The sequence below is a fragment of the Capricornis sumatraensis genome, chromosome 8 (assembly GCF_032405125.1).
Source record: "Capricornis sumatraensis isolate serow.1 chromosome 8, serow.2, whole genome shotgun sequence".
NCBI classification, from domain to species: Eukaryota; Metazoa; Chordata; class Mammalia; order Artiodactyla; family Bovidae; genus Capricornis; species Capricornis sumatraensis.
In genome coordinates this window covers 84,053,676-84,078,086 of record NC_091076.1, presented here as the reverse complement: position 1 = coordinate 84,078,086, position 24,411 = coordinate 84,053,676, and the positions used below count along the sequence as shown (strand labels likewise).

Here is a 24,411-nt window from a genome sequence, read left to right as displayed (position 1 = left end):
TCACTGACTCAATGGACATGAGCCTGAGCAAGCTCCAGGAGTTGGTAATAGACAGGGAAGCCTGGTGTGCTGCAGTCCATGGGGTCACAAAGAGCTGGACATGACTGAGCAACTGAACTGACTGACTGACTTGGCTCTATTGACTACACCAAAGCCTTTGACTGTGAGGATCACCACAAACTGTGGAAAATTCTTCAAAAGATGGGAATACCAGACCACCACCTGCCTCCTGAGAAATCTGTATACAGGTCAAGAAGCAACAGTTAGAACCGGACATGGAACAACTCAGACTAGTTCCAAACTGGGAAAGGAGTACATTAAGGCTGTATATTGTCACCCTGCTTATTTAACTTATATGCAGAGTACATCATGAGAAATGCTGGACTGGATGAAGCAAAAGTGGAATCAAGATTGCTGGGAGAAATATCAATAACCTCAGATAGGCAGATGACACCAACCTTATGGCAGAAAGCAAAGAGGAACTGAAGAGCCTCTTGATGAAAGTGAAAGAGGAGAGTGAAAAAGCTGGCTTAAAACTCAACATTCAAAAAATGAAGATCATGGCATCTTGTCCCATCACTTCATGGCAAATAGACGGGGAAACAATGGAAACAGTGACAGACATTATTTTCTTGGGCTCCAAAATCACTGCAGATGGTAACTGCAGCCATGAAATTAAAAGACACTTGCTGCTTGGAAGGAAAGCTATGACCAACCTAGACAGCCTATTAAAAAGCAGAGACATTACTTTGCCAACAATTGTCTGTACATATAGTCAAAGCTATGGTTTTTCCAGTAGTCATGTATGCATGTGAGAATTGGGCCATAAAGAAAGCTGAGCACTGAAGAAATGATGGTTTTGAACTGTGGCGTTGGAGAAGACTTTGGAGAGTCCCTGGGACTACAAGGAGATCCAACCAGTTAATCCTAAAGGAAATCAGTCCTGAATATTCATTGGAAGGACCAATGCTGAAGCTGAAACTCCAATCCTTTGGCCACCTGATGTGAAGAACTGACTCATTGGAAAAGACCCTGATACTGGGAAAGACTGAAGGCAGGAGGAGAAGGGACAGAGGATGAGATGGTTGGATGGCATCACTGATGCAATGAACATGAGTTTGGGCAAGCTCCAGGAATTGGTGATGGACAGGAAAGCCTGGCGGGTTGCAGTTCATGGGGTTGCAAAGAGTCGGACATGACTGAGTGACTGAACTAAAAAAGGCCTCCCAGTGATTCTGAGGCCTCTAAGGGATTCTGAGGCATCCAGGTAAAGGTGGAGAACCACTGACTCACCAGTGACTGGGAAGAGTTCCCTTTGATCTCTGTGTTTATTCTTTTAAGAAGTTGCTATAAGGAAATCATATTATTTATTGTTTAATACCTGCTATATGTTACAGACATATATATATATATATGCATTTACAAAACTATATTCTGTAAACTATGTATGTATGTATGTAACTATATTTTGGAACTCCTGGGAAGATTGATGGTAATGATGTGAATAAGAAAGAGATTTTACATTGGTCCGAGGCACAGAATTCAGTTCACATGTTTCAAGTGGTCAAGAAGCTAGGCTGAGGGCATAAAACCTGAAGAACTGTTCTAAGGGATGAGTACAAGGTCTTTAGAGGCAAACGTGAAGTTGTTAGGTAACGGCAGGCATGATGTGAGGCATTATTCCAGGGACACATCACAAACTCGAGCTGCCTGTGATCATCACAGCCACCACTCAGGCAGCAGTCACTTTGTGCTGTGACTGGACACATGGGGCATCTGATGACAATTCTACAGGAAGGTATCACCAGTTCCCCGCCATTTTATAAAGACGGAAAGGAGGCTCGAAGAACGTTGGTCCAAGTTCCCATCACTCACAGGTGGAGGAACCAGCCTTTGGACCCACCAAAGCCCAGGCTGACTCACCCAGTCCAAGCCGTCTCCCTGGAAGAGATACGCAGCCAAAGCAACCCCAATGGGAAGGGACATATCCAAGCCTGCTCCTCGTGGTGGAGCCCTCCTGTCCTCCTTCTGAACACTCTGGTTCTCAGTACACAGCTGGTTCCAACCAACCTGGGGATCTGGTTCCAAGTAACTAGGTAGAAAGAGGAAGGGTGCCAGGGAGGAACAGCTGGGAAGATGTCAACCAGCAGGATCAGTTCCCTGTACAGCAGCATTGAAGAGGGGAAGTAAATGTAAATTCAACAAAAGAAGTGTAAGAGTTATACACTGAAAACTGCCACACTGTGTTAAAAAAAATTAAAGATCTAAATAAATGAAATCACAGGTCATGGATCAGAAGATGTAACATTAACGTGACAATACTCTCCAAATTGATTTACAGAATCAATACAATTCCTGTTAAAATCCCAGATTTTTTTTTTTCAGGAATAAAAAAAACTGACTTTAAAGTTTCTATGTAAATGCAAGGGACCCAGAATAGACAGAACAATCTTGAAAAAGAAGAACAAAGGTAGAGAATCAATTTCAAAACTATGACAAAGCTGCAAGATGGTGATGCTGCTGGGACTTCCCTGGGGGGTCCAGTGGTTAAGACTCTGAGCTTCCATTGCAGGGAGCACAGGTTTGATCCCTGATCAGGGAACTAGATCCAACATGCTGCATGGTGCAGCCGAAGAAAGAAGACTGTGGTGCTGACATAAAACAAACATTCAGATCAGTGGAGGGGCTTCCCAGGTGGCACTAGTGGTAAAGAATCCACCTGCTAATGCAGGAGACATAAGACACATGGGTCCCATCACTGGGTCAGGAAGATCCCCTGGAGAAGGAAATGGCATCCACTTCAGTATTCTTGTCTGGAGAATCCCATGGACAGAGGAGCTTGGTGGGCTACAGTCCATGGGACCACAAAGATTCAGAAACAACTGAAGCAACTTAGCATGCACGCATAGATCAATGGAACAGAGCTGAGTCCAGAGATAAACTGTTACACATATAGCCAACTGACTTTTGACAAGGCTGCCAAGACAATTCAGCAAGGAGAGAATGGTCTTTCCAACAAATAGCATTGCACAATGGAATATCTACATGCAAAAGGATGAACTTGGAGCCTTACCCCACACCATATGCAAAAATTAACTCAAAACGTATCATCCACCTAAATGTAAGAGCTAAAGCTACAAGAAAGTGTTAGTTGTTCAGTCATATCCAACTCTTTGGGACCCCATGGGCTGTAGGCATACCGGACTCCTCTGTCCATGGCATTCCCCAGGCAAGAATACTGGAGTAGATTGCCATTCCCTTCTCCAGGGGATCTTCCTGACCCAGAGAGCCAACCTGGGTCTCCCACATTGCAGGCAGATTCTTTACCATCTAAGCCATATTTGCCTTTCATACTACAGGAAAACACAGGAGTAAATCTTCATGTCCTTATATTAGGCAATGGTTTCTTAGATAGACGACCAAAAGCACAAGCAACCAAATAAAAAAAAGGTAAGTGGACCACATCAAAAGCTGAAGCGTGGGACTTCCCTGGCAGTCCAGTGGTTAAGACCCTGGGCTTCCACTGCATCAGAGTCCACTGAGATCCAGCTGTGCACCTGCCATATAAACTTCCAGATGCAGTGCAGTGTGGGGCTCACTGACCTAGAGGGCTGACTGCCAGGGCCTGAAGGGAGTGAGGGTGCCAGGGTACGTGGGGCAGGCTGGACTTGGCTTTGCCCAACAGCACTCCATTTCTGACCTGAGGGTTCCCTGTCCTGGGTTCCTTCAGTCAGCAGCTGGACACTGAGCCACTAGAGGACACTGGGATTTCAATGACTGTTTACAGAGCCTCTCCTGGGAGCAGCAAGGTGAGCGAGGCTGGCTGCATGTCCAGGAAAATGCAGGAAGGAACTTCTATCCACCCCGAGGGCTGAGACTGGGGTCGGAGAAGGTACAGGTTTGCACCCCTGGGAGGCAGTGGGAGCAGGCGGGCAGCTCCCCAAAGGGTGCTGCCAAGGTGCCCCACTGTCACCTGGCCCTGGCCTTCATACCCTGCAGACTCCGAGGCAGCATCCAGGAAGCCAGGGCAGAGCCTGAATCAAGGGCAGCCCAGGGCTAGCGCCAGCCTGCAGCAACAAAATGCAAGTCACAGTTACCTGGGCGCCTGGCCCGAACCCTGCCTGGACCCCCTGCACGTCTGCTGGAGGGCAGGCTGCGGCCCGCCTGGCACTCCTGCTCTTCTGAGTGTGGGAAGCCGCACCCTGACTACGGATGAACACAGAGAGTGCACCCCATTGCACACCAAGTTTAATAATTACTCTAAAAGGGGCAAGTATCTGTTTATTTCTGCATGATGATCCCACAGATATAGTTTTGTGAACCTGCACAAATGTGGTGACTGGTTTTTAGAGACACCGGTTCCTTTCTCACTGAACCCGGCTCGCCTCTCCCCCCATCAGCGCCCTGCAAATTCCAGCATGTTGTGGAATTTGTCCTAATCCTTACATAACATCTGATAAAGTTAAATGTGCAAGACACACTGGTGGCTATCTTTGTCCCTTAGATAACATCTGATAAAGTTAAATGTGCAAGACACACTGGTGGCTATCCCGTTTTTAAGACAGGGTCTCACGGAACACAGGTTCTGATCCCCGGTGTTATTGTGTTGCCTCTGAGTGGTGGGCACAATTCCCCACCGTCCAGGCAGGGGACAACGGGGGCCACTCTGTCCCCTCTCGTAGCCGTTCAGCACTAATATCCACAGTCTGATGTGATGGGACCAGAATGCTCCCTGCTGGGGGAAGCCACCAGCTTTGGCCAATGCTCCAGAAGCCTCCTTGAACTTACTGGTGTTTTTGTTTCTTTGTAACAGACTCCCAGGAATGTTGGCATTTTTGATCTCCTGCCTGTTGACTGATGGCAGTCCCCAGAGGCCAGCGGGCCGTCTGGGCCATGGTCCAATCGGGCTGCCGGCGCCCCGTGTTCTCATTTCTCAGCTGTTCCCCGACCCCGTGCTGGGGGCACCCTCACACGTGTGCCCCAAGCTGCCTCCCAGGCTACTTCTGTTCTGTGTTTTCCTTGTTCATGTTTAGGAGCCCTGCTGTGACAGCCGGTGGGTCACTAGTACTATTGTCCTCGATCTGTCTTTTGTCCGGGGACTGGATTTATGGCATCTCTGGTTATGATGAGTGTCTGCACAGCCAAAATATATGATTTAGTTTGAATGAGGCAGGCTCTCTCCCACCCTGCATGGTTCATCTAGAGTTGCAGTATTTTATCATTTACTCTGAGCCCTTCGAGAGGCTTAGTGCACACATTCCCTATAGGAGCCCATTTAATCCTAACTGCCCAAGGGGTAGGAACAGTTATCTTGTCCACTTTATAGATGAGGAATGGAGAAGGCAATGGTACCCCACTCTAGTACTCTTGCCTAGAAAATCCCATGGACGGCAAAGCCTGGTAGGCTCAGTCATGTCTGACTCTTAGTGACCCCCCCTTTCACTTTTCACTTTCACGCATTGGAGAAGGAAATGGCAACCCACTCCAGTGTTCTTGCCTGGAGAATCCCAGGGACGGAGGAGCCTGGTGGGCTTCCGTCTATGGGGTCGCACAGAGTCGGACACGACGGAAGCGACTTAGCAGCAGCATAGATGAGGAAACAAGCACTGAGAGGCTAAGTAATTGGCCTAAGGTCACACGGCGCGTGAGTGATGGAGCCAGGGCTCACCCGGCACTGATTCCTCAGCCTCCTTTGGAGGGTCACACCCTTCGGCATCACCCATTCCCTCAACGTGCTTTCCTCTCCTGACTCTGCCATCATGCCTCCTTTCTGAACCTTAGCCTTGTGTGGCTCTGTGACTCATTCTTCATTCACAAGGAAAGGAAGTCTGGGCTAGCCATGGCTCTTCTGCTCCTTGGTGTTCACAAAGGCTAGGCCCCACTTATCTTCTAAGAGAAGTGTGCAGGTAGGTTTCTGATTCATTTCTGTTCTTCATCAATTCCATCTTCCTACTTTCCTTTTGTGGGCTTCCCAGGCGGCTCAGACAGTAAAGGATTCACCTGCCAGTGCAGCAGACCCAGGTACAATCCCTGGGTCCGGAAAATCCCCTGGAGAAGGGAATGGCAACACACTCCACAGAGGAACCTGGTGGGCTACAGTCCAAGGGGTTGCAAAGAGTCAGACGCAACTAAGCATGCAAGCAGTTTTTTTTTGTACTTAAACTGAAAAAGTAGGTCCTTGGTCTTTTGTTTTTCTATTTTAATACAGATGGCTTTTAAGTCATTTTATTTTCCCCTGAATGTGGTTTTGCCATGTCCTGGAGAATGTAACATTCCTATTTTCACTGCTTTCTAATAGTTTTTAATTTCCTCCTTGATGGCCTGTTTTTTAGAAGCGTGTTTCCTATTAATCAGGGACCCACTCCAGCATTCTTGCCTGGAGAATCCCATGCACAGAGGAGCCTGGCAGGCTACAGGTCACAAAGAGTTGGACACGACTGAGCGACTAACACACTTTCCTATTATCAAAGCAGTTAACATTATATTCGTCACATCTTTATTAGTTACTGACAACTTTCTCAGATTATGATAAACTTTATCAGATTATGATTAAAAAAATATGGCCTTCTTCTCTGCTTTCCTGTATTGGTTCAGGCTTTGTTTGTGGTCACATAATCTTTGTAGCCATGCCAGGGACATACGAATGAGAGGTATGTTTTCTGTTCATAGCTGTAAGAATCTTTACCTATCAAATGTACTGATTATTTCTGGACACTATTCCTTTTTATTTACTTGGTCTAACTCTAGGCAATGTGTATAAAAACCTCTCATGGTTAACTGTATTTTTATCCAACTGTCCTTACAATACTTCTGCTGTGTATATTTAACCACAGTTTGCTTTGCTCATACAACTTTACAACTGGCCCTCCTTATGATTTTTGCCTTTTCTCTTCATGCTTCAGCCATAAATGCCACCTTATCTGATGTGAATACAGCTGTTCCTGCATTATTTTTGCTTGCACCTGTCTGCATACCTCATTACCTCCAGCAATTTATCCTGCTGTTTTATGCATTTCTTGTAAATGACGGACGGTAGGTTAGTCTTAGATGCCCGCCTGACAGTCTTCCTGGAACTTTCCGTTATATTCTTCCCATTTCCTTAGCGCCCACTCTTCGTGTTGTTCTCTCCTCTCTGATGGTCCCTGTTCCCTACTTTCCCTGTTGATCTGTTAGCGCTTCTCCCCTGCATGGCCTTGATGGTCCCCTTCCTCCCAGCTCTGTAATCAGATGCACACTTTCCTACAAGTGAGGAGAGCAAAATCCCAAGTTTCTGTCCCTATGCTTGCCTGTGCCTCTGCTGCCCCAGGAGGCCCTCGAGGAATCCCCCTTCTGTCCTGACATTCAGGTGAATCACTTTCCACACTCCCCCAGCATGTGTCCTTTGCTCTTTCCTCACCCCTTGGAGAGTCTCGTGCTTTTAGTTCTACACAAAAATTTGGACCAAGTGAAGTATGAATATAAAATGACTTTTCAATTTGTTTTCAGTTCAGCTCCAGCTGGGCCTCCTCAGATCTTTATTTTCCACCCCTTCAAACATTCCAAGAGGCTCCCATCACTTTCTGGTCAATTTCCGGTGCCCAAAGCTCCGTCCAGGCTAACTAAGCACTTTGATCTCAGTGCACGGCCTGTGCCAGCTCAGCTCTGGCCCATGTCCCCAGGAAGAGGACAGATCTAGCTCGCTCCCCTCCGACATCCCCTGAGGCTCTGCCCACTGCGGGGGTGGCGGTGAGGGGGACGGAGTTTTGCTGGCAGGAGAGTGAACCAGGGCAGAGTCTTTGCTACTTACTGTTACCTAGTGCTCCTGGCAGCCTCTGTGGGTGTCCAGGGGCCCCACAGCCCCTGCCTCCACCCAGTTACCAGGAAAGGGGTTTCCAGTCCTCTCTGCCCCTGCCCCACCCTCCACAGCATCATCTGTGGGCCCCCTCAGCTGGCTGAGGCTCTCCGGGTATCAGCAAGATGGTCTGAGGCCATGCTTCCTCACAGCGCAGTCAGCTGGAGGAAACTCACATCCTTATGACCTAAACGGGCCCTCTGACTAGCCGTCTCTCCAGTTCCATCAGCTCAGGTGAGGGTAGTTCAACAAGGCCCCTGTGTGAGGAGATGTCCCTTTTGCAGGCACCCCCATCTCTCTTGGGGCTCCCCCTCAGTGGGCTTGGAGGGGTGGGGACGCCATCCTTCGGGGGTGTTTGGGAGGAGGGAAAGGCCACAGTCCCCCGTTAGGCTCACGACTTCCTCAACTCTTACAAGTGCTATACTTTCTAGTTTTCTGTTTCTATGGCAGTGAGATGCTGGAGAAGACGAGGGAGTCAGTTCTCTCCCTCAACTCTGGGTGAAGTCTCCATGGGTGAAAAGCCAGAATGCACAAAGGAAGAACAGCTGGAGCCCAAGAGGAGGGGGCATTTCAGACTCTGGGACCCCCTGCGGGGGCTGGAGAGTTGGTAATTCCTGGACTGCCACACACGCAGACTTCCCTGAGTCCATGCTGGGGTTGCTGGGGAGGGGTCGACAGCTGCCCTCGGAACCACAGAGCCGCTACAGAGAGCATGGCCTGGTCAAAAGCACTGCACCACTACTATACTAACTCAGCTTTAAACAGGGAGGCGATCCTGACCCCTGCTCCAATGTGGATGAGCCTGGAAAGCACTGTGCTGAATGACACCGGTCACAGGACGACAGACTACGTGATTCCAGAGACGGAAAGGAGGACAGGGGAGGGGTGTGGAGTGAGGGTGTAATGGGGACAGAGATTCAGTTTGGGAAGAGAAGGTTCTGGAGATGGTGGTGGTGGTGACTGTACAACAGTGTGCACGTGCTTACTGCCTCTGAGCTGTGCACTTGAAAACGGTGAAGATGCTAAACTTCATGTCGTGCAGGTTTTAACACAACAAATTAAAAAAAAAAAAAAAAAGCCCATCCACATGGACCCAGGAATGCAGCAAACACATGAGCACCATCTACTGATCCCCCTTCCCAGTTGCTGGTGCTGGGGTGGACAAAGGGCAGAGCCAGCCCCCGCCATGCCCGCGGGCAGGGTGGAGGCTCCAGGTGCAGCGGATCAGAGGAAGCAGGTCCAGATGTGAACCAGCTCTGGCTTCAAGTGAGCGAGGCTGGACTTGCTGAGACACGGGTGAATGATGACAAGCCGAATCTGGACAGCGGTGACCTTTGGCGGCACAGAGAGGCATAGACCAGGAGAGGGGTGGTAATGTACTGAGGGCTTTCTGTGTACATAATTTCTAAAGCTGGGTGCAAGGAACAGTGTTAAGTACTTTTATATATTTCTGAATACCCCAAACACTTCATTGTTTACAATTAAGGCTACTTTTAGAGCAGTTTTGGGCACAGCAAATGTGGGGGGAAGGTAAGGGACTTCCTGTGCATCCCCTGCCACCACACAGACACCAGCAACATCCCCATCGGTGGGTATATCTGTCACAATTGATGAAGCTCCGTGGACATGTCATCACCGCTCAGAGCCCAGAATTGACCTCCTGTGGGTGTGGACACATGGATCGTGACCTGTATCCATTGATATCACATCACACAGAGAGAATTTCCTCTTACCTAAAGAAGAAACATGGGGCGTCCATGCTAAGTGTCTGCTGGCCGTGGGAGTGTTTCCTGTGGGGTGCAGCTGACGAGGGGCACCCTGAGAGCCACAGAAGGGATAACAGGGTGGAATACCCCAGAAACCATGGGCTGGAACAGTGGGGGCAAGAGGCAATGGGTTCGGGTGCAGCTTCAGCAGAGGAATTTATCGAGGAAACTTGAAGGAGTGAACCGCCAGGTGCCAGCAGCCTCACTGTAGCATTGCTGATGAATAGCACAGATCAGAACAGCCCTCAGACCCTTCAGGTTTGGACCAGTGAGATAAATGAAGGTGCAGCCACTCGAGAAAAGGCTTCAGATCCTGAAAAAGGGCAGCTGTGCATAATACCTTCATACACAAGTTTTTAAACAGTATAATTTCTATAACTGCATTTTTATAAAAGATGTCGTTTACACAGGGAGGTCATCTGAGTGGATGAACCAAAATGTTAATATAATCTCTGAGATGATGGAAAGTTTGTTCTTTGTAAGGATTTCTGCAACGGACACAAAGTACTTATAAAAAGAATCATCATCATCATCCACAGGGAAACGGGACCAGTCAGTTCTCAGACACTGAGAGAGGAGGCCCTCGCGGTGAGGAGCCGAGCTCCCATGCAGGATTTGGCTGGGAAGTGTCCAGGGAGCATGAGACAGAAAAGGGGAGCCCACAGGAGGTGGGGTGCTGACCTGGTGACCACTCCACCCTGCATGCTTGCTGCTGTGGGCCTCTTGAGAGCCAGCCTGGAGGTCAGCGGCGGGGCTGCTGCACGCCAGGCACTTGGGTCACTGGTTGTGGCTTCTGGCGCCATCACTGGGGTCTGGAAATATGGCTGGTCCACCTCTGGATGAGTCATCTGCGACCTGGTTTGCCTGGCGCTCCCCCTGGTGGCCACTGACATGAAACACAACGCTGTGTGCCTGCTCCCTAGGTCATTGGCATGGGCCACCCCCAGACCCCCTCACATCGGATTTCCAGGTCTCCCTTCTAGGCCCTGACCCCTCAGGACACCACCCACATTTCTGTGTAGATCCTTACCCTTGGCCTCTCCAATCCATGCAAAGGCGATGACTGGGCCCGAGCTCTACCTGCCTTGCAAACAGGGTCTTTTGTGTGACCCAGGAGGTGCAAAGTAGCCCTGGGTCTTCTCTGCACACGAGGTGGAGTCGCCACAGGATCAAGCCCCCAGAGCAGCAGTGGACGAGGGGCACAGCGGTGCAATGACATCCATTCTGCATGTCCTCAGCTCTGATCCTGTTCCCAGGCCTCCCCAAGATTTTTCTTACAAATATTTGTGTTTTACCAATTCCATCCTGCTTAAACCAGCTGGGGTCCTTTCCATGCATGGCAGCTGCAAGGACTCTGCCCCCACCACCCCCAGGTGCACAGGGCTGTGCTCCCCCTGAGGTGGACTCTACTTCCCACGTTGACCTTGGACTCGGCCAATGGGACACTGACAGATCCTAGTCAGGGCTGAGTGAGTGAGTGTCCGGGGCTCGTCCTCTGACACCAGGAGCTCCTGAATGGGGTTGGGCCAGCAGTCGACAGAACGTCAAGCAAACCCACAAACACAGGTGAGGGCCCCCAGGCCACTGAGCACCAGCCATGCAAAGCCAACCAGAGCCATTCAGCTGGACCACAGAACTGTGAGAATCAGGTGTGCTCACTGTGTGAAGCTACTGTTCTTGGAGTGGTTTTGTTACACGGCAAAAACAATCTCATACACAATTCCTAGCAACAGAGAACCCTCCTGGATACACCCTCATCCTGTTCATCTCCAAGTCACATGGGTTTTATCTCCTCCCTGTCTCTAGGAACCAGGCATTTTCTCCTTTGAAGACATTTCAAGGGGTGTCCCTGTGTCCACTTATGCCGCTTCCCATCTTTTCTCCAAGCTGCCAGTGCAATCAGGCCACCCGCCTGTGTCAAACCTTCCCAGAGCTCTGAGGGGGCCTCTCCAGCCTTCCTAGCTGCACACTTTGACCCGATGCACTGACCTCTGGTCAGGTAGGGCCGGTGACGAGAGCCTGTGTCCATCACAGGATGGATGCACTCACATGTGCAAAGAGGTGCGTAAAAGAGTCCCTGTGCCCAAGCAGAGTCATTGCTGTATCTGCATCTTGTGGGGGCGTGTCAGGAAGTGGGCTCCAGGGAGCTAGCCTGAGGCAGATCCTGATGTGGGCACTGACCACCGTGAGAGTCAGCAAGCACCTTCAGTCCCCTTCCAGGCCCTGCGAGATCTACACATCCTCAGGTAGAAGTTGCTGGATGTGTGACGACATCCAGATAGACAAACGGTGTCTATCTGCCTGGAATGTGGATATCGCCACTGTCACTACCATAACCACCAACAGCAACATCACCACCACCATCCCCACATACCCACCAGCATCCTCCTCCTCACCACCACCACCACTACCACCACCACCACGAAAATCATAAATGCCACCATCATTTTCCACAAATATGTTTTGAGCACCTGCTCTTTGCCAAGAAATGTTCTAGGAACTCAGTGCATTATTAATAAGACAGATTCCTGGCTTGAGAGAGATGACACTTTAGTGAGGTGAGCAGAATAGCAAGTAAAAGCATAAACAGGGTAATTTCAGAAACTGGTTACTGTGCTACAAAAAGCACATGGTGCTGGGTCAGAGGACTGCTGTCTTGTCACTGCCTCCATTAAGGCAGGTTTCCCTGCCACAGGGCCTTTGCACAGGCTAGTCCTGCTCTCAGAACACCCCCGCCTCCTTCCTTAACCTGGGCAATGGCTACTCATCTTTTCCTGACTTTGGCTCCATCACCCCCACCGTGAGCCCGCCCACAGCAATGACACTGTCCCTCTCTCCTTCATGGCATTCACGGCACTCGCCATGTGGTTATCGGTCCTGTCTGAAAGGTACACCCTGAGAGAGCAGTCAAGCCTCGCATTGCTGCAGTCCCAGCATGGCAGGTGTGTAAGTAGGAAGAGACCAACTTTGAAGTCAAACATTGCAGTTTCTTGAAATTTATCCATCAGCCTCTGGCCTAGGACACACCTCACAAAAGAGGTGATGCCTCCCCTAGACCCTGCCTCACAAAGATCCCTCCTCTTCCACTCCAGGGAGTCACCCCTAAATCCAAGTGTACAGCAACTCAAGAGTTGTTCCTTCTTCACCCTGTTGGCTGGAGGCCTGGCCATTCTCACCCACGGAAGCCCCTTCAGGGTTGTCCTCAACACAGGAGCATGAAGGCCCCTGGAGGCAGAAGTCAGGGGGAGACCTGGAGCAGCCTTTCCCCTGGAGACCCTTTGGTCTCTCCTTTGGGACGCCATGCCCCACTACTCTCAAGAGAAAGGCTGATCACACAAGCCCCTGGAGGGGCCCAGGGGTCTTCGGGGTGGTTTCTCTGGAGGAAGGGGGCCCAGGACTTGCCTTCCTGCTCCTCTCAGAAGTGAGCTGGGCTTCTGGGGAGCAGGGCTGAATAGGTACCTGCGTAGGCCTGTAAGCCCCTGCTCCTAGGTTTTCCTCAGGCCCTTCAGTGCCCTTCTGTTTGTGGGGCATTTTCCCCACCAGGACCGTATGAGTAGGTGCCCCTGTGATCATCTTCACTGGATGGAAAAGCAAAGCTACAAGAAGGCGAGGGATCTGCCCAAGGCCACACAGCATGAGTGAAAGGGGCCTCACTCGTCAAAGGACCAGAAAGGTAAGTGTCTCCAGATGCTCCAAAACTAATAATCATGCAAACTCTGCATCCTGCGTATTTACTAACCGTCCAGTGAAATGTTTAAGGTCGGAATCGTCACCAGGGCTGTGCTGCTGGCCCGGACGTGGACCATCCACATCCGGGTTAACTGATACATGGCTGGGGGGGGCCACACGTCCCCAGGGGCCTGTCCCTGCCACCATGCACACCTCAACGCCGGGCTCTTCTGTGCTTCACCCGAGCACCGGGAACACACACAACAGCCTGCAGATTAAGACTGGTTCTTATACATTTAAAGTGGATATTAAAAAAAAGAGATTTTGTGACATGTAAGTTATGTGATATTCAAATTTCAGGTGTCGTCTGGTTGCTTTGCAGCTCAGCAGCAGGGCTGAGTAGCTGCCGAAGGTGCTGGCCATTCAGTCCTGAATGGAGCAAGTGGGCACCATGGGGCATCCTGTCCAGCCTCCTGGACAGGATGCTGCAGAGCAGATGATGTGTTCGTGACCATGTGGAAGGAAGCTGGGACCCATGTGGGAGTAAACAAGCCCCTTACGTAATAAGCATCTGTTCCCAAGAATCCTCCAGTTTTCATATCCTCTCTGGACTGACATGCTCTGGTCACAAGCTGGCTCCTCTGTGAGCGACCTCTTAAATGTTGACATGTGCTCAAGGTCAGCTGGTCTGAGAAATGAGATTTTATTCCATATCTTCAGTGTCCGGAGTCCACGGAGGACTCACATCTCTGAACACCAGACATGATGAGGAGATAGCCTGTGACTGGAGAAGGGTCACCAGCCTCAGCCTCCCACAGAGCCCCCCTGCCTGGCTCAGATCCATCCCCCATCTGAGCCCAGAGACTAGGACCCTCAGCCAGTCCATACCAGGGACTTTTTACCCCGCCACTCACAGAAGCCTCCAGACTGGAGATTGTTGGGAGGGAGAGGCGAGGAAGGAATGTGTCAAGGGGCCACCGCTGCAAGAGGAAGTCCGAGACCAAGAGAGCTGCACCCAAGGAGGCAGAGAACAGCCAAGATGCAACAGCCTGGGAGTGGGAGGAGGAGAGGAAGCCCAGGGCTCGGTGACCTCACTCAGATCCACTCCAAAGGCTCTTCAAAAAGGACACACTGAACGGCCACAACAAAGATTTACATGGCAGATTACTAACTGGCCAAGCAAGGCCCTGGGGAAGGGGACCTGAAGCCTTGGCCCCTTCCTCCAGAACAGTCTGGGTACTGGCCTACCATGACCCTTCACCTGTTTGACCCTGCCTTGTCCACAAAGGCTGAAACTTTAGGGGCTACCAGTTATTTCCCATGGTGGGTGCTTTTCCAGGTGGGCCACTGTGATGAGTCTCCTCTGTTTGTGTGAGGACCTGGCCATCCTGACCCCTTGCCCACAGTGTTCCTGCCAGGGCTAGGACAAACAAGGAGACTCAGGCAGCACTCAGGAGCCTCCACGGCTGCAGACTTGGGGCTCAGAGCACAGCCAGAGTCATCTCCTCGCGTGCAGAGCAGACACGATACTTCCAGGTGGTGTCTGTCAGGGAGGGAAGACGCCAAGCTCCCCAGCAGCAGGTAGCCTCCTGGAACAATACAAGTTCACTCAGTCCCAGTGAGAACAGGTGACTGCTTGAGGAGGCTGTGGCGGAAGCAGCAAGACTTCCTCCAAGGCCCATACACAAGTCCCCCCATCACCTCACGGGCCTTCTAGAGCCAAGTAACAACTTCACATCCATGGTGTCCAGCTCGACTCCCCTCCTGTTACCTGTGGGGACTGAGCCCAACCAGCCCAAACAGTAACCTTTTCTCCAGCCTCCTCTTCTCGACCCCAGGGAGGGCAGAATGACAGAAAGGCACTCTGGCTCTTCCTCTTGAGGAGAAGCAGGTGTGGGCATCAACCCTCAGGCCCAGCGTAGGCCCAGCTCAGGCAAATCCTTACAACAGGAACAGCCAGCTAGCACATTCGCGGATTACTCCTCTACCTGCATTTGTACTGTCCATAACTTTCCAGATGTCAATCCATGAATGTATGGACTGGTCCATTTCCATTTCATGAAACAAACGATAGAAAAATCAAAAGATACACATGGAAACATAAAGCATTTGTTTATTATTGCTATAATCAAGGCAAAATCTCTTAAAACAATTGGCCTTGATAATGGAAATATAATCAGAATCATTATTCCTGCATTTACAGTTTGTTTTCTGCTGTTCAGACCGCAGGGTTTCACACATACACCACCTACCACCTGACTTTTCTCGCACAAGAAGAATGCACTTGGAGACCACTCCCTAGGTACTGATGGCAGACCAAGCATTTCCTCACTGTGAACTCATTCCGTCCTGTGTTTAAAACAAACGGGAAAGGGGAGGAGGGGCCAGAATGCACCCACCCACTTTGGAGGATCAACTGAGATAACCTAGGTGGTAACTGAGAGAACATACAAGAAACTGCCCTTTATACTCAAAACAGTGGTACAAACTAGAGCATCACTGGTAATGGTGCTTGTCACCCTGCTGGGGGAGGGGGGCCCCCAGCATAGCCCTGCTCCCATAGCCTGCAGAACTGTCACCACAACCTGAAGTCCTGGGGCAATGTGTGTTAACCACCCAGCCTCCAAACTCACTGAGGAAGGAGTTGGTCTGACAAGCCACGTCACAGGGACCCAGCCTTGTCCTAGAAACACCTGGTCAGTTTTATTTATCTTAGTATACATCTGTACAGGCAATAATAAAAAGGCTACTACACAATTCAGTGAGTTTTACCTAGTTTCAAGAGTAATGCATGCAGTTACAAATGAGAGGTAGAAACACCGTATTAAAGACCTAAAAATACAAACATCATATAAATAAATGTTCAAATTAACTGCTGGAATTTTATACAGATAAATAAGGTAAAAATTACATTACTTTGTCAAAGGAAAACCTTGTTTTTGTTTTTATCAGTACACTAAATTAGATTAATGCCAAAGAGCTTCTGTGCAATTTGTCCAAGTTTAGATGATATCATCTAAGAGAGTTAAAACTGGAGAATGGTTTGTTCAAGTATCCAAGCACGTAAGTCAAAGAAACCAAATCATCGACCGCGTGGGCACCGTTTCTGCAGGGACGTTAAGGGCCCACATTCTCCACGACTAGCTCCCTGGTGGACTGCCGGGATTAACAGGAAAATGCACACAGGCTGGAGAGAGCCGCCCCTTATCCTAAGAGAAAACAAACCTCATTTTTCACTGACTTCATGTAAAACTCCACATCACTAAAAAGCCTAGAGGTCACCAACTCTGTTTTGGCCCTACTGCAATTCTTGAGTGTATCTCTGGCCTGCCACTTGTTCCAGTGCTGCCCGAATAAACCTAGCGGTCACAGGCATGAATGCACATTACGCATGCACAGTAAAAAAAAATGCAAACTAAAGCAGACAACCAGCAACTTAAAAACATCAGTGAGAGAAAACCTGTAGGCGAGGATGAATAGGTTAAGAAAATGCAGAGGCTCATAAAACACAAGTCTTTACCACTGAAAAGTCCACGAGAGATTACATGTGAATTCTGGAAAGGGTACGCATATATAATCAAGTAAAATACTCTAAACAAGTCCATTGTGCCTCAGTTAGTTTTAAATTGCAAAATCCAATACAGTTGTTTTAATAAATTAGTGCAATATGAAAGATTTTGGAAGATTATTAATATATGTCCACGTTAGCTCAAATTGAAGATTTCACAATATCTTCCAAGAGTCATCTTTCACTCCTTCTTAAGCTATTTCTTCCTGAGCTGTTTATGGGTGCTTGCTCAGACTCAGACAAACTCACCCCGAGAACTGAACTGCCCGGAGGAGATGGGGCTTTTACTTCACGCCTCAGTGAATACGAGGAGTCCCACACTGTGCTCTGGTGGCTAGTACAAAGAGCCACTCATCACTTCATGCTAACTCTCCTTAACAGTAACCATATTGGTGACTCTAGTTCTAAGGTATGTTTATTTACCGAAATCAAACCGAAAGCCCAGTGGAGCACTTTTGCATCTGCTTCTATAAAGAGAAAGGGAAGGGGTGACTTCTCTGGTTAGGCAGACCTCCTACAATATGTAGTTCTGGGATTGGTTTTCCTTTGTGAAACCACTGCGTGCTCTTTGGTAGTCACCACGTAAGAGTGGGGCGACAGGACCCAAGCTGTGCTCCCAATGGCATCACCTGACACCCACCGCTGGTCCTGGGGGCAGGCCTGCTGCTGCTCACAAGGCTGAGGTGCTATAGCAGAGTGCTGACAATCTTCTTTCAATACTAGATTTATCTAGAAATAAAATCCATGATAAATACCATTAATATTTCAAAACTGAGGAAAGAATCACCACTGAGAAAAATCTCTCCACCTCCACCCTCACTTCTGTCCTATCTTTGCCCCAAAGTTAACAGTTCTAGTGCTTTTTCTTCTTTCTGCCTGGTAATTGTCTAGCTTAGTGCTGCACAGTGTAAAACCTAGATTAGCAAGTCAAACAAAGAACATGTAGATTTTAACAGCTAGTTTGCTCAAAACTGCTAATACGTATAGAACTGCCAGTCCCTGGTTGCTCTTCAGAATGTGGATGACCACACCTCCTCCAAGAGGCCCACCACCTCCTCATCTGCTCTTCACAAGCCTCGTATCTACTCCTCACAACAGCTCTGCAAGGCAGGTCTTGTCCCTCATCTCACAGAAGAAGAAACTGGGGCCACGGAAAGGGGATGTGACTAGCCCAAGGTTGGGAAACCAAGATGCAATCCCCTTGGGCAGGGCACTGCACACCCCAGGGTCTTCCTGCTGCGCCAGGAGAAGACAAGGAGATGCAATCAGCAAACACACTACTTTCCAAGTCAACTCACATCTGTGGATGTTTTCAATGTCTGCTGGGTCCTGAAGAATCTTAGTTAAGCCCTCCAGAAGAAGGGCTGCTTTATGATAGCGATAAACAATATCTTCAGTCTGCTGAAACATTTCATCCAAGGCTGCGGCTTGAACCTGGAACCAGTGAAAAAAGATAAGGTTCTCAGTTTTTCCAAGAAAATATGAATCCATGTGCACAATGCAGCTTTAAATGGAATCTCTCTAAAATTAATACATTTTGACAAAATAATACAACTTACTGGGTGAGTGATATAAAGGAAAAGCTTCTTGACAAAAGAGTTACTAACTCTGCATTCAAACATAACCTTCTTGAACTCAGAGACTCAGAACTCCTAAGGTTTAACACTTCTAAACTGGCTCATATCTGACTTCAATAAAAAGTTTACTTTAAATATACACTTCCATACTAGTAACCTGGCATTTCATTAAAGCAGATTTTGTTACAATGAAATAATTAAATGATGTTAAAAGCCATTTATCAGCTGATTCTTTCAGTTAAAGGACTTCCTGGTGTGTGGGATTCATTCACTCAGAGACGTTTATTGGGCACCTCTTGAATTTATGGGGCAGTGGGCATACGATGAAGGCAAGCTCACAGTCCAGGTAAGGTGTGGGCTATCCTCCAAGGGCCACACGGTATCACAGGAGGAAGCCCTGGATGGTACCCAGTGGACTACACTCAAAGGGCACCTAACTAGACTATCAGGGAGGGGAAGGTGAGGAGAGCCTCCAGGAAGTGACACTAAGGCTGAGTCACGAGAAGCAGGAGTGAGCTGGGCAGTGGGGGAGGGGGTAAGGCCTCCCCAGTATCATTCACAAGGTTATAAGCGTTTTGTTTTCCCAACAGCATCCTAATTTTCTCTTTAATCATTCGTCCCTGAGTCTGTGAGGGATCCACTGTGCTAATTTACCTGTCAGTATGCTGTCACTTTCAAAAAGCAAAGCCACTTACAATAAGATAAATAAAATGGATACGGAAAATCAAAGTCCTGACACGGAGGGAGAAAGAAAGAACTACATGTAAGGTGAGTGACCCCAAGCTGCTCGGCAGCCAGGGCCCAGGAGAGATTTGTTGGAGGCACGTAGCCCTGTCATCAGCAGAGACAGCAGCACTGTCACTCCTCACGACAGGACATCAGTCCTGGCACAAATTTTAAGAGAAAACTTGTCCTAAGAACTCTTTATTTGGCATAAAATGATATAGTGCATATTATTATTCATGTCAACAATTTATAGCAATATAATATATATTATTCTCATTAATAGCTTATATTCCAAAATTATTTTCATATGACTTTTTATTATGACTTTCAAAAAACTGCCAAGGGGATAATATAACAGTACAATTCAGAGTTCAGCTAAATCTGGGCCCAAGAAAGAAGGTCAATTGTGTTAGTATGGTAAAAATCATAAAGTTGGTAAATAATTAAGTTCTTCCCCACTGAATTACTTAACAGCCCCTAATTTCATGGTTACCTCAGGCAATTTTCCTTTTGAGATACAGAATACAAATTATTTCTACAAATATAACCAAATATTTGGCAAAGTAGGTTAAACTTCTTGTCTATACTGAGGTCAGTTGTGGAATCTGAGCACATGAATTTTTGCAGATAGGGTAAAAGAGCAGAATTTTTTTCTAACATTTTAAGCCAAATTTCTTAAACAATGGGAAATGAAGAAAAAGATCCAGCAAAAGCTTTTAGATACAAACTATCAAAAGATTAGATCATGCCTAATGTTAGCAATTTTTAAGTGGTATGGTAAACTCTTATTAATACCAAAAGTGGTAACCAACACAGCTTATGTTTGCTGCATGTTAATTCAGTCCAAATACTCCTTCCGGAAGAGGTACCGTAACACCTGGGACTTGGGAGTGGTGCTGCATAAACTCTGCTTAAAAGGATGATGTCAAGCAGGTGTGCAATTCAAAAGATGCTCTTAAACACCAAAACTATTACTGTACAATATTACACCTTAAAAAGGGTTACCATTTCTACAGCACAGTTATAGATGAGTTTCTCTGCAGTTACACTGTTGATTTCATCAATAAATCTCTGTTTGTCAGAGAAGAAGCGATTCAGCTTTTCTGTCAGTTTCTTGCACATGCTAATGCAGAATTTATATCGTTCATTCAGATTTCTGACAACTGGAAAAAAGTTGAAATAAGAATTCAGTTTTCTTTCAGAAACAGAGTCATGGTGACACGCAACTTTCCTGCTAACTTAAGGAAAGTGACACAAAATGATCACTGAGAAAAGCGCCTGGAAATCATTCCTTCCTATGTCCTCTCTCTCAGTCAAGAGAGGATTGACAACAAAGCACCTGACTGCTCTGTGTTAAAAACAGAGAAGCCAGCATCTTTTCCCATTGAAGAAGACTTTATAAGACAGTGACCCCTCATCAAAAACCCCTTTCTCAGTGCAAGGGGAGAGGACTGCTGGGCCCCCAGGAGCTTATCATACCCCAGCCTACCTTGCTTCACACCTGAGGACGGGCTCAGCTTCCCGGACTTGATCTGCTCTTTGGCGAGATGCAGAGAGGCTGCCAGGAGTTGTGCAGCTTTCATGTGCAATACCAGCTGCTCTACCCGCCTGGCCCAGAGACAGCAAGCACAGTGTTAGCCTGCAAACCAACAGGCCAGGCCCCGTCTCAACCCACCTTGACACTCTTAGTGCACAAAGGACTCCTGAAAGGAGAAGGGTCGGCATGGAAAAAAGTGTACTTTTAACATTAGGGGCACACTCAGATAAGAGTACCATCTCTTTATAATCAAGTGTCTTTAAAATCAAGGCTGCAGAACCTCCGGTCTTGGCTCACCAGTGAAATTGAGCACTGAAATAACTCAGAGACTCCTTGACACTTTTGCTAACCAGATGTGACCTGCAGTGGGTGGCGAGGCCTCCAGCTTGGACACCAGTGTATGGAGGGCAGGAAGGAAGGAAGAAGATGGACAGCAGGGGCCACCTACCCCCAGTCCTTGCTCAGCTGGCTGATCTGGTCCACCACCGCGCTCTCCTGGATCTGATACACGGAGACGGCGGATGCACAGAGCTCTGGGCTCCCCCCGCGCACAGCCGTCAGGTCCAGCACACACTCCGTGAACAGCAGCATTGAGTTCAGGTGGCGTAAGGTGTCTGCATGTTCTTGCTAAGGCAAAGCCAACTTGTCTTAGAAACTTGCAGGTTAAGGAGACGTGCATACTCATTTCTGTATACCAATCATGGCCACTGCTAATATTTTTCTATACGTATCAATATCAGAATGATCAAAGGAGGCTTAAATTTCTAAATTCCAGAAAACTAGTCGGAAGATAAACACAAATGAAATCAAAGATGTGTCATGTGTTTCTGTGGCATGTATGAGAGCAGCCACAACATTCAGCCTCAAAGATATGAGGCCATTGTGCTTTCACCAGGAAAAAAATGGAACACAGAACTAAATCGATGTACATGGGACAGAAACATGACCAAACAGATACTAAGATAGAAGCACTTCAGCATATTCTGGACATGAGACCACACTTCTCGATAGTCTCATGAATTCTACTGGCTTAAAATTTCAGAGATACTTTATTTAAATTTCTGGTGGTTCCTCAGTTAGCAGTGGTTCCTAATAATAAACCTTTTAAATTTCATGATCTTTTCAGTTAGTTAGAATGAGGTAGAGACATGGACATAATAGCAATGCATTAAAAATGGGTATTCTAAAATTAATGCTGTTTTGAGATTTGTTTTTAGCTAGCAATGCATTTTGAAATCTCAAATAAAACGAAGTTTCTCACTCTCCTTCCATGGTTAAAAGGGATGAAAACCAGTGTCCTTGAGACAGGAGAATAAACGAACCAACTTTTGAGAGTCTCCCTGCTCTGCAACAGCAGATTGGACTGTATGTTCCAACACTTACTGGAACATAATTTACATTATACATATTTTCAAAATTACAGCTTAAACTTACCACGGAATCACTACTAAGATTTTGCATGCAATATTTTATAAATTTTATGTGAGATACTTAATGCTCCTCCACACACAACAGAAATCCCAGGGGTCCAGCATGGACACTTAGTGCCTTCAACGGTCTGGAGAACGGGTCATGTTCATTTGAAGTGCAGGGTGATCTGCACTGACTGAAGTCAGATGCAGTCCACAGGAAGATGGCCTAGAGTCAACGCTGAGGAGTTAGCTGGCACAGGCTTTGGAATCGTAACATTAACCTCTGTTCTGGATGTGTGCTCAGCACGCTGCACATTATGACCCGTTTTTCCCTGGAGAACCAGCTCCATGGAGGGACGTGACTGTCCAATCTGCTGGGACGCTGTATTTCTCAGAGTTACTGACTCAGCTGGCATTATAATTTACTTTTTCAAAACCTAAGTTTAAGTGTATCATTTTTATCTTGTAAGGTAAGGTAAGCTTTGAGAATAAAAAGTTATGGTTTTAGGGAAAAGATTATGTCTTAAAAGTCCTATGAGTAGTAAAAGGGCTTCCCCTGTAGCTCAATCAGTAAAGAAAGGAGACCTAGGTTCGATCCCTGGGTTGGGAAGATCTCCTGGAGAAGGGAATGGCAACCCACTCCAGTATTCTGGCCTGGAGAGTCCCATGGACAGAGGCGCCTAGCAGGCTACAGTCCATGGGTTCTCAAGAGTCAGACACAACTTAGCGACTAAATCACCACCACAAGTAGTAAATAAACTTCAGATAAAATAATTAAGAATACAAAATCTGTATGTGTCACTTCCTATGAACCAAAGCTTGTTGTGAATGAGTGTCACTGTCAACATAATTCTAAAAACACACCACCAAGGTTTCAGATAGAAAAGGTCATGGGAAGAACCACTGGGACTTGCTCTCGGATTCTGCCCTCTCATCATCAATTCTCTCCTCACTGTAGCCTTAAAGGACACATCATAGGGTCTCTTCCCACCTCCATCAGCGTTTCCTCTGGCAGTTCAGGGGCTTCAAAGGTGACGAGCCCCTCCAGGCTGGGGGGTGAAGCACCACAAGGCACATGTCTCAGGCTGGGGGCTGCCTCTGCTCCCAGAGGGGGAGACCCAGAGCACAGCCCAGGCGGGGAGCCCCCACACACACGGCCACCGATGGAGCACAGAGAGCCCCCGGAGCTGCTAGAGCCCCCTGTGGAGAGAGGACATGGACAGCGCTCAGTGATTAGCACCCAGTGATCACCAGGCAGTATGGCAACTGGTAAGAGAAACCCTGCTCCCATCCCAGCCCAAGAACAGGCTCTGTCTTCCCACGCTCACCTTCATTCCTCAGCTATAGGCATCCTTCACAGACTCATCACAGCTGCTTTTAAACTGTTTTAGACAAACTCTAGCATACGCCTCAGAGAAGGCGATGGCACCCCACTCCAGTACTCTTGCCTGGAAAATCCCATGGACGGAGGAGCCTGGTAGGTTGCAGTCCACGGGGTCGCTAAGAGTCGGACACAACTGAGTGACTTCACTTTCACTTTTCACTTTTATGCATTGGAGAAGGAAATGGCAACCCACTCCAGTGTACTTGCCTGTAGAATCCCAGGGACGGGGGAGCCTGGTGGGCTGCCATCTATGGGATCACACTGAGTCGGACACGACTGAAGTGACTTAGCAGCAGCATACGCTTTTCTCCCCTGCTGCACCACAGTCCTCAGGTGAGAAAACTCAGCCATAGGTGGTACATCACTAAAACTCTACCCGAGTGCTGGTCTGGAGGCACTTACACCAGTCCTGATTTCTAATACCACAAACAACATTGTGATGAGATCTCGCCTTCTTGTGAGTTATTTATGTGTGATAAATACTTTATAAGACCATTTTGCTGTGAGTGGTCTTATAAACAGAATGCAGTTATCATAAGTCAAATATTACTATACACGCTTCTACAGCTCTAAGAATCATCATGCTGTTTTCTAAAGCAGCCAAAAGTGAGCACACAGTTCCCACTAAGCCTCCACAGCACTGGGTTATACTATTTAAATGTTGGCTTAGTTAATAGGTATAATAGGTATAGTTAATAGGTATTTTCTTTCTCTCTTTTCTTCGGCCGCTCTGCGTGGTATGAGGGACCTTAGGTCCCTGACCAGGGATGGAACTGGTGCTCTCTAGAGTGGACGGTGGAGTCTGAACCACTGGGCCACCAGGGAAGTCCCCTCATTTACTTTTTATAACCCTTTAAGATAAAGAAGATTGTTATCTCCACGTCACTGGAAATTATATCACACCATGAAGGCATTTTCAGAACTTGCACCCCAAACAAGAG

General features: G+C 47.9%; 1 protein-coding gene across 2 annotated transcripts in view; it reads right to left on the bottom strand.

The window, feature by feature from the left end:
* Nucleotides 1–15,438: 15,438 nt before the first annotated feature.
* Nucleotides 15,439–24,411, bottom strand: part of ULK2 (unc-51 like autophagy activating kinase 2) — a 54,613-nt gene continuing 45,640 nt past the window's right edge. Inside the window, exons 22-28 of one of the 2 annotated variants that reach the window (XM_068978839.1) lie at nucleotides 23,078–23,286; nucleotides 21,123–21,301; nucleotides 20,627–20,745; nucleotides 20,143–20,300; nucleotides 18,133–18,268; nucleotides 17,475–17,563; nucleotides 15,439–16,475 (exon numbers count right to left, since the gene is read on the bottom strand). In XM_068978839.1, the coding sequence (XP_068834940.1) occupies nucleotides 17,505–17,563; nucleotides 18,133–18,268; nucleotides 20,143–20,300; nucleotides 20,627–20,745; nucleotides 21,123–21,301; nucleotides 23,078–23,286 (860 nt within the window). In that variant the 3' untranslated portion in view covers nucleotides 15,439–16,475; nucleotides 17,475–17,504. Of the gene's footprint in view, nucleotides 17,564–18,132; nucleotides 18,269–20,142; nucleotides 20,301–20,626; nucleotides 20,746–21,122; nucleotides 21,302–23,077; nucleotides 23,287–24,411 lie in introns of both variants that reach the window. The other variant, XM_068978838.1, reaches the window with a different exon arrangement.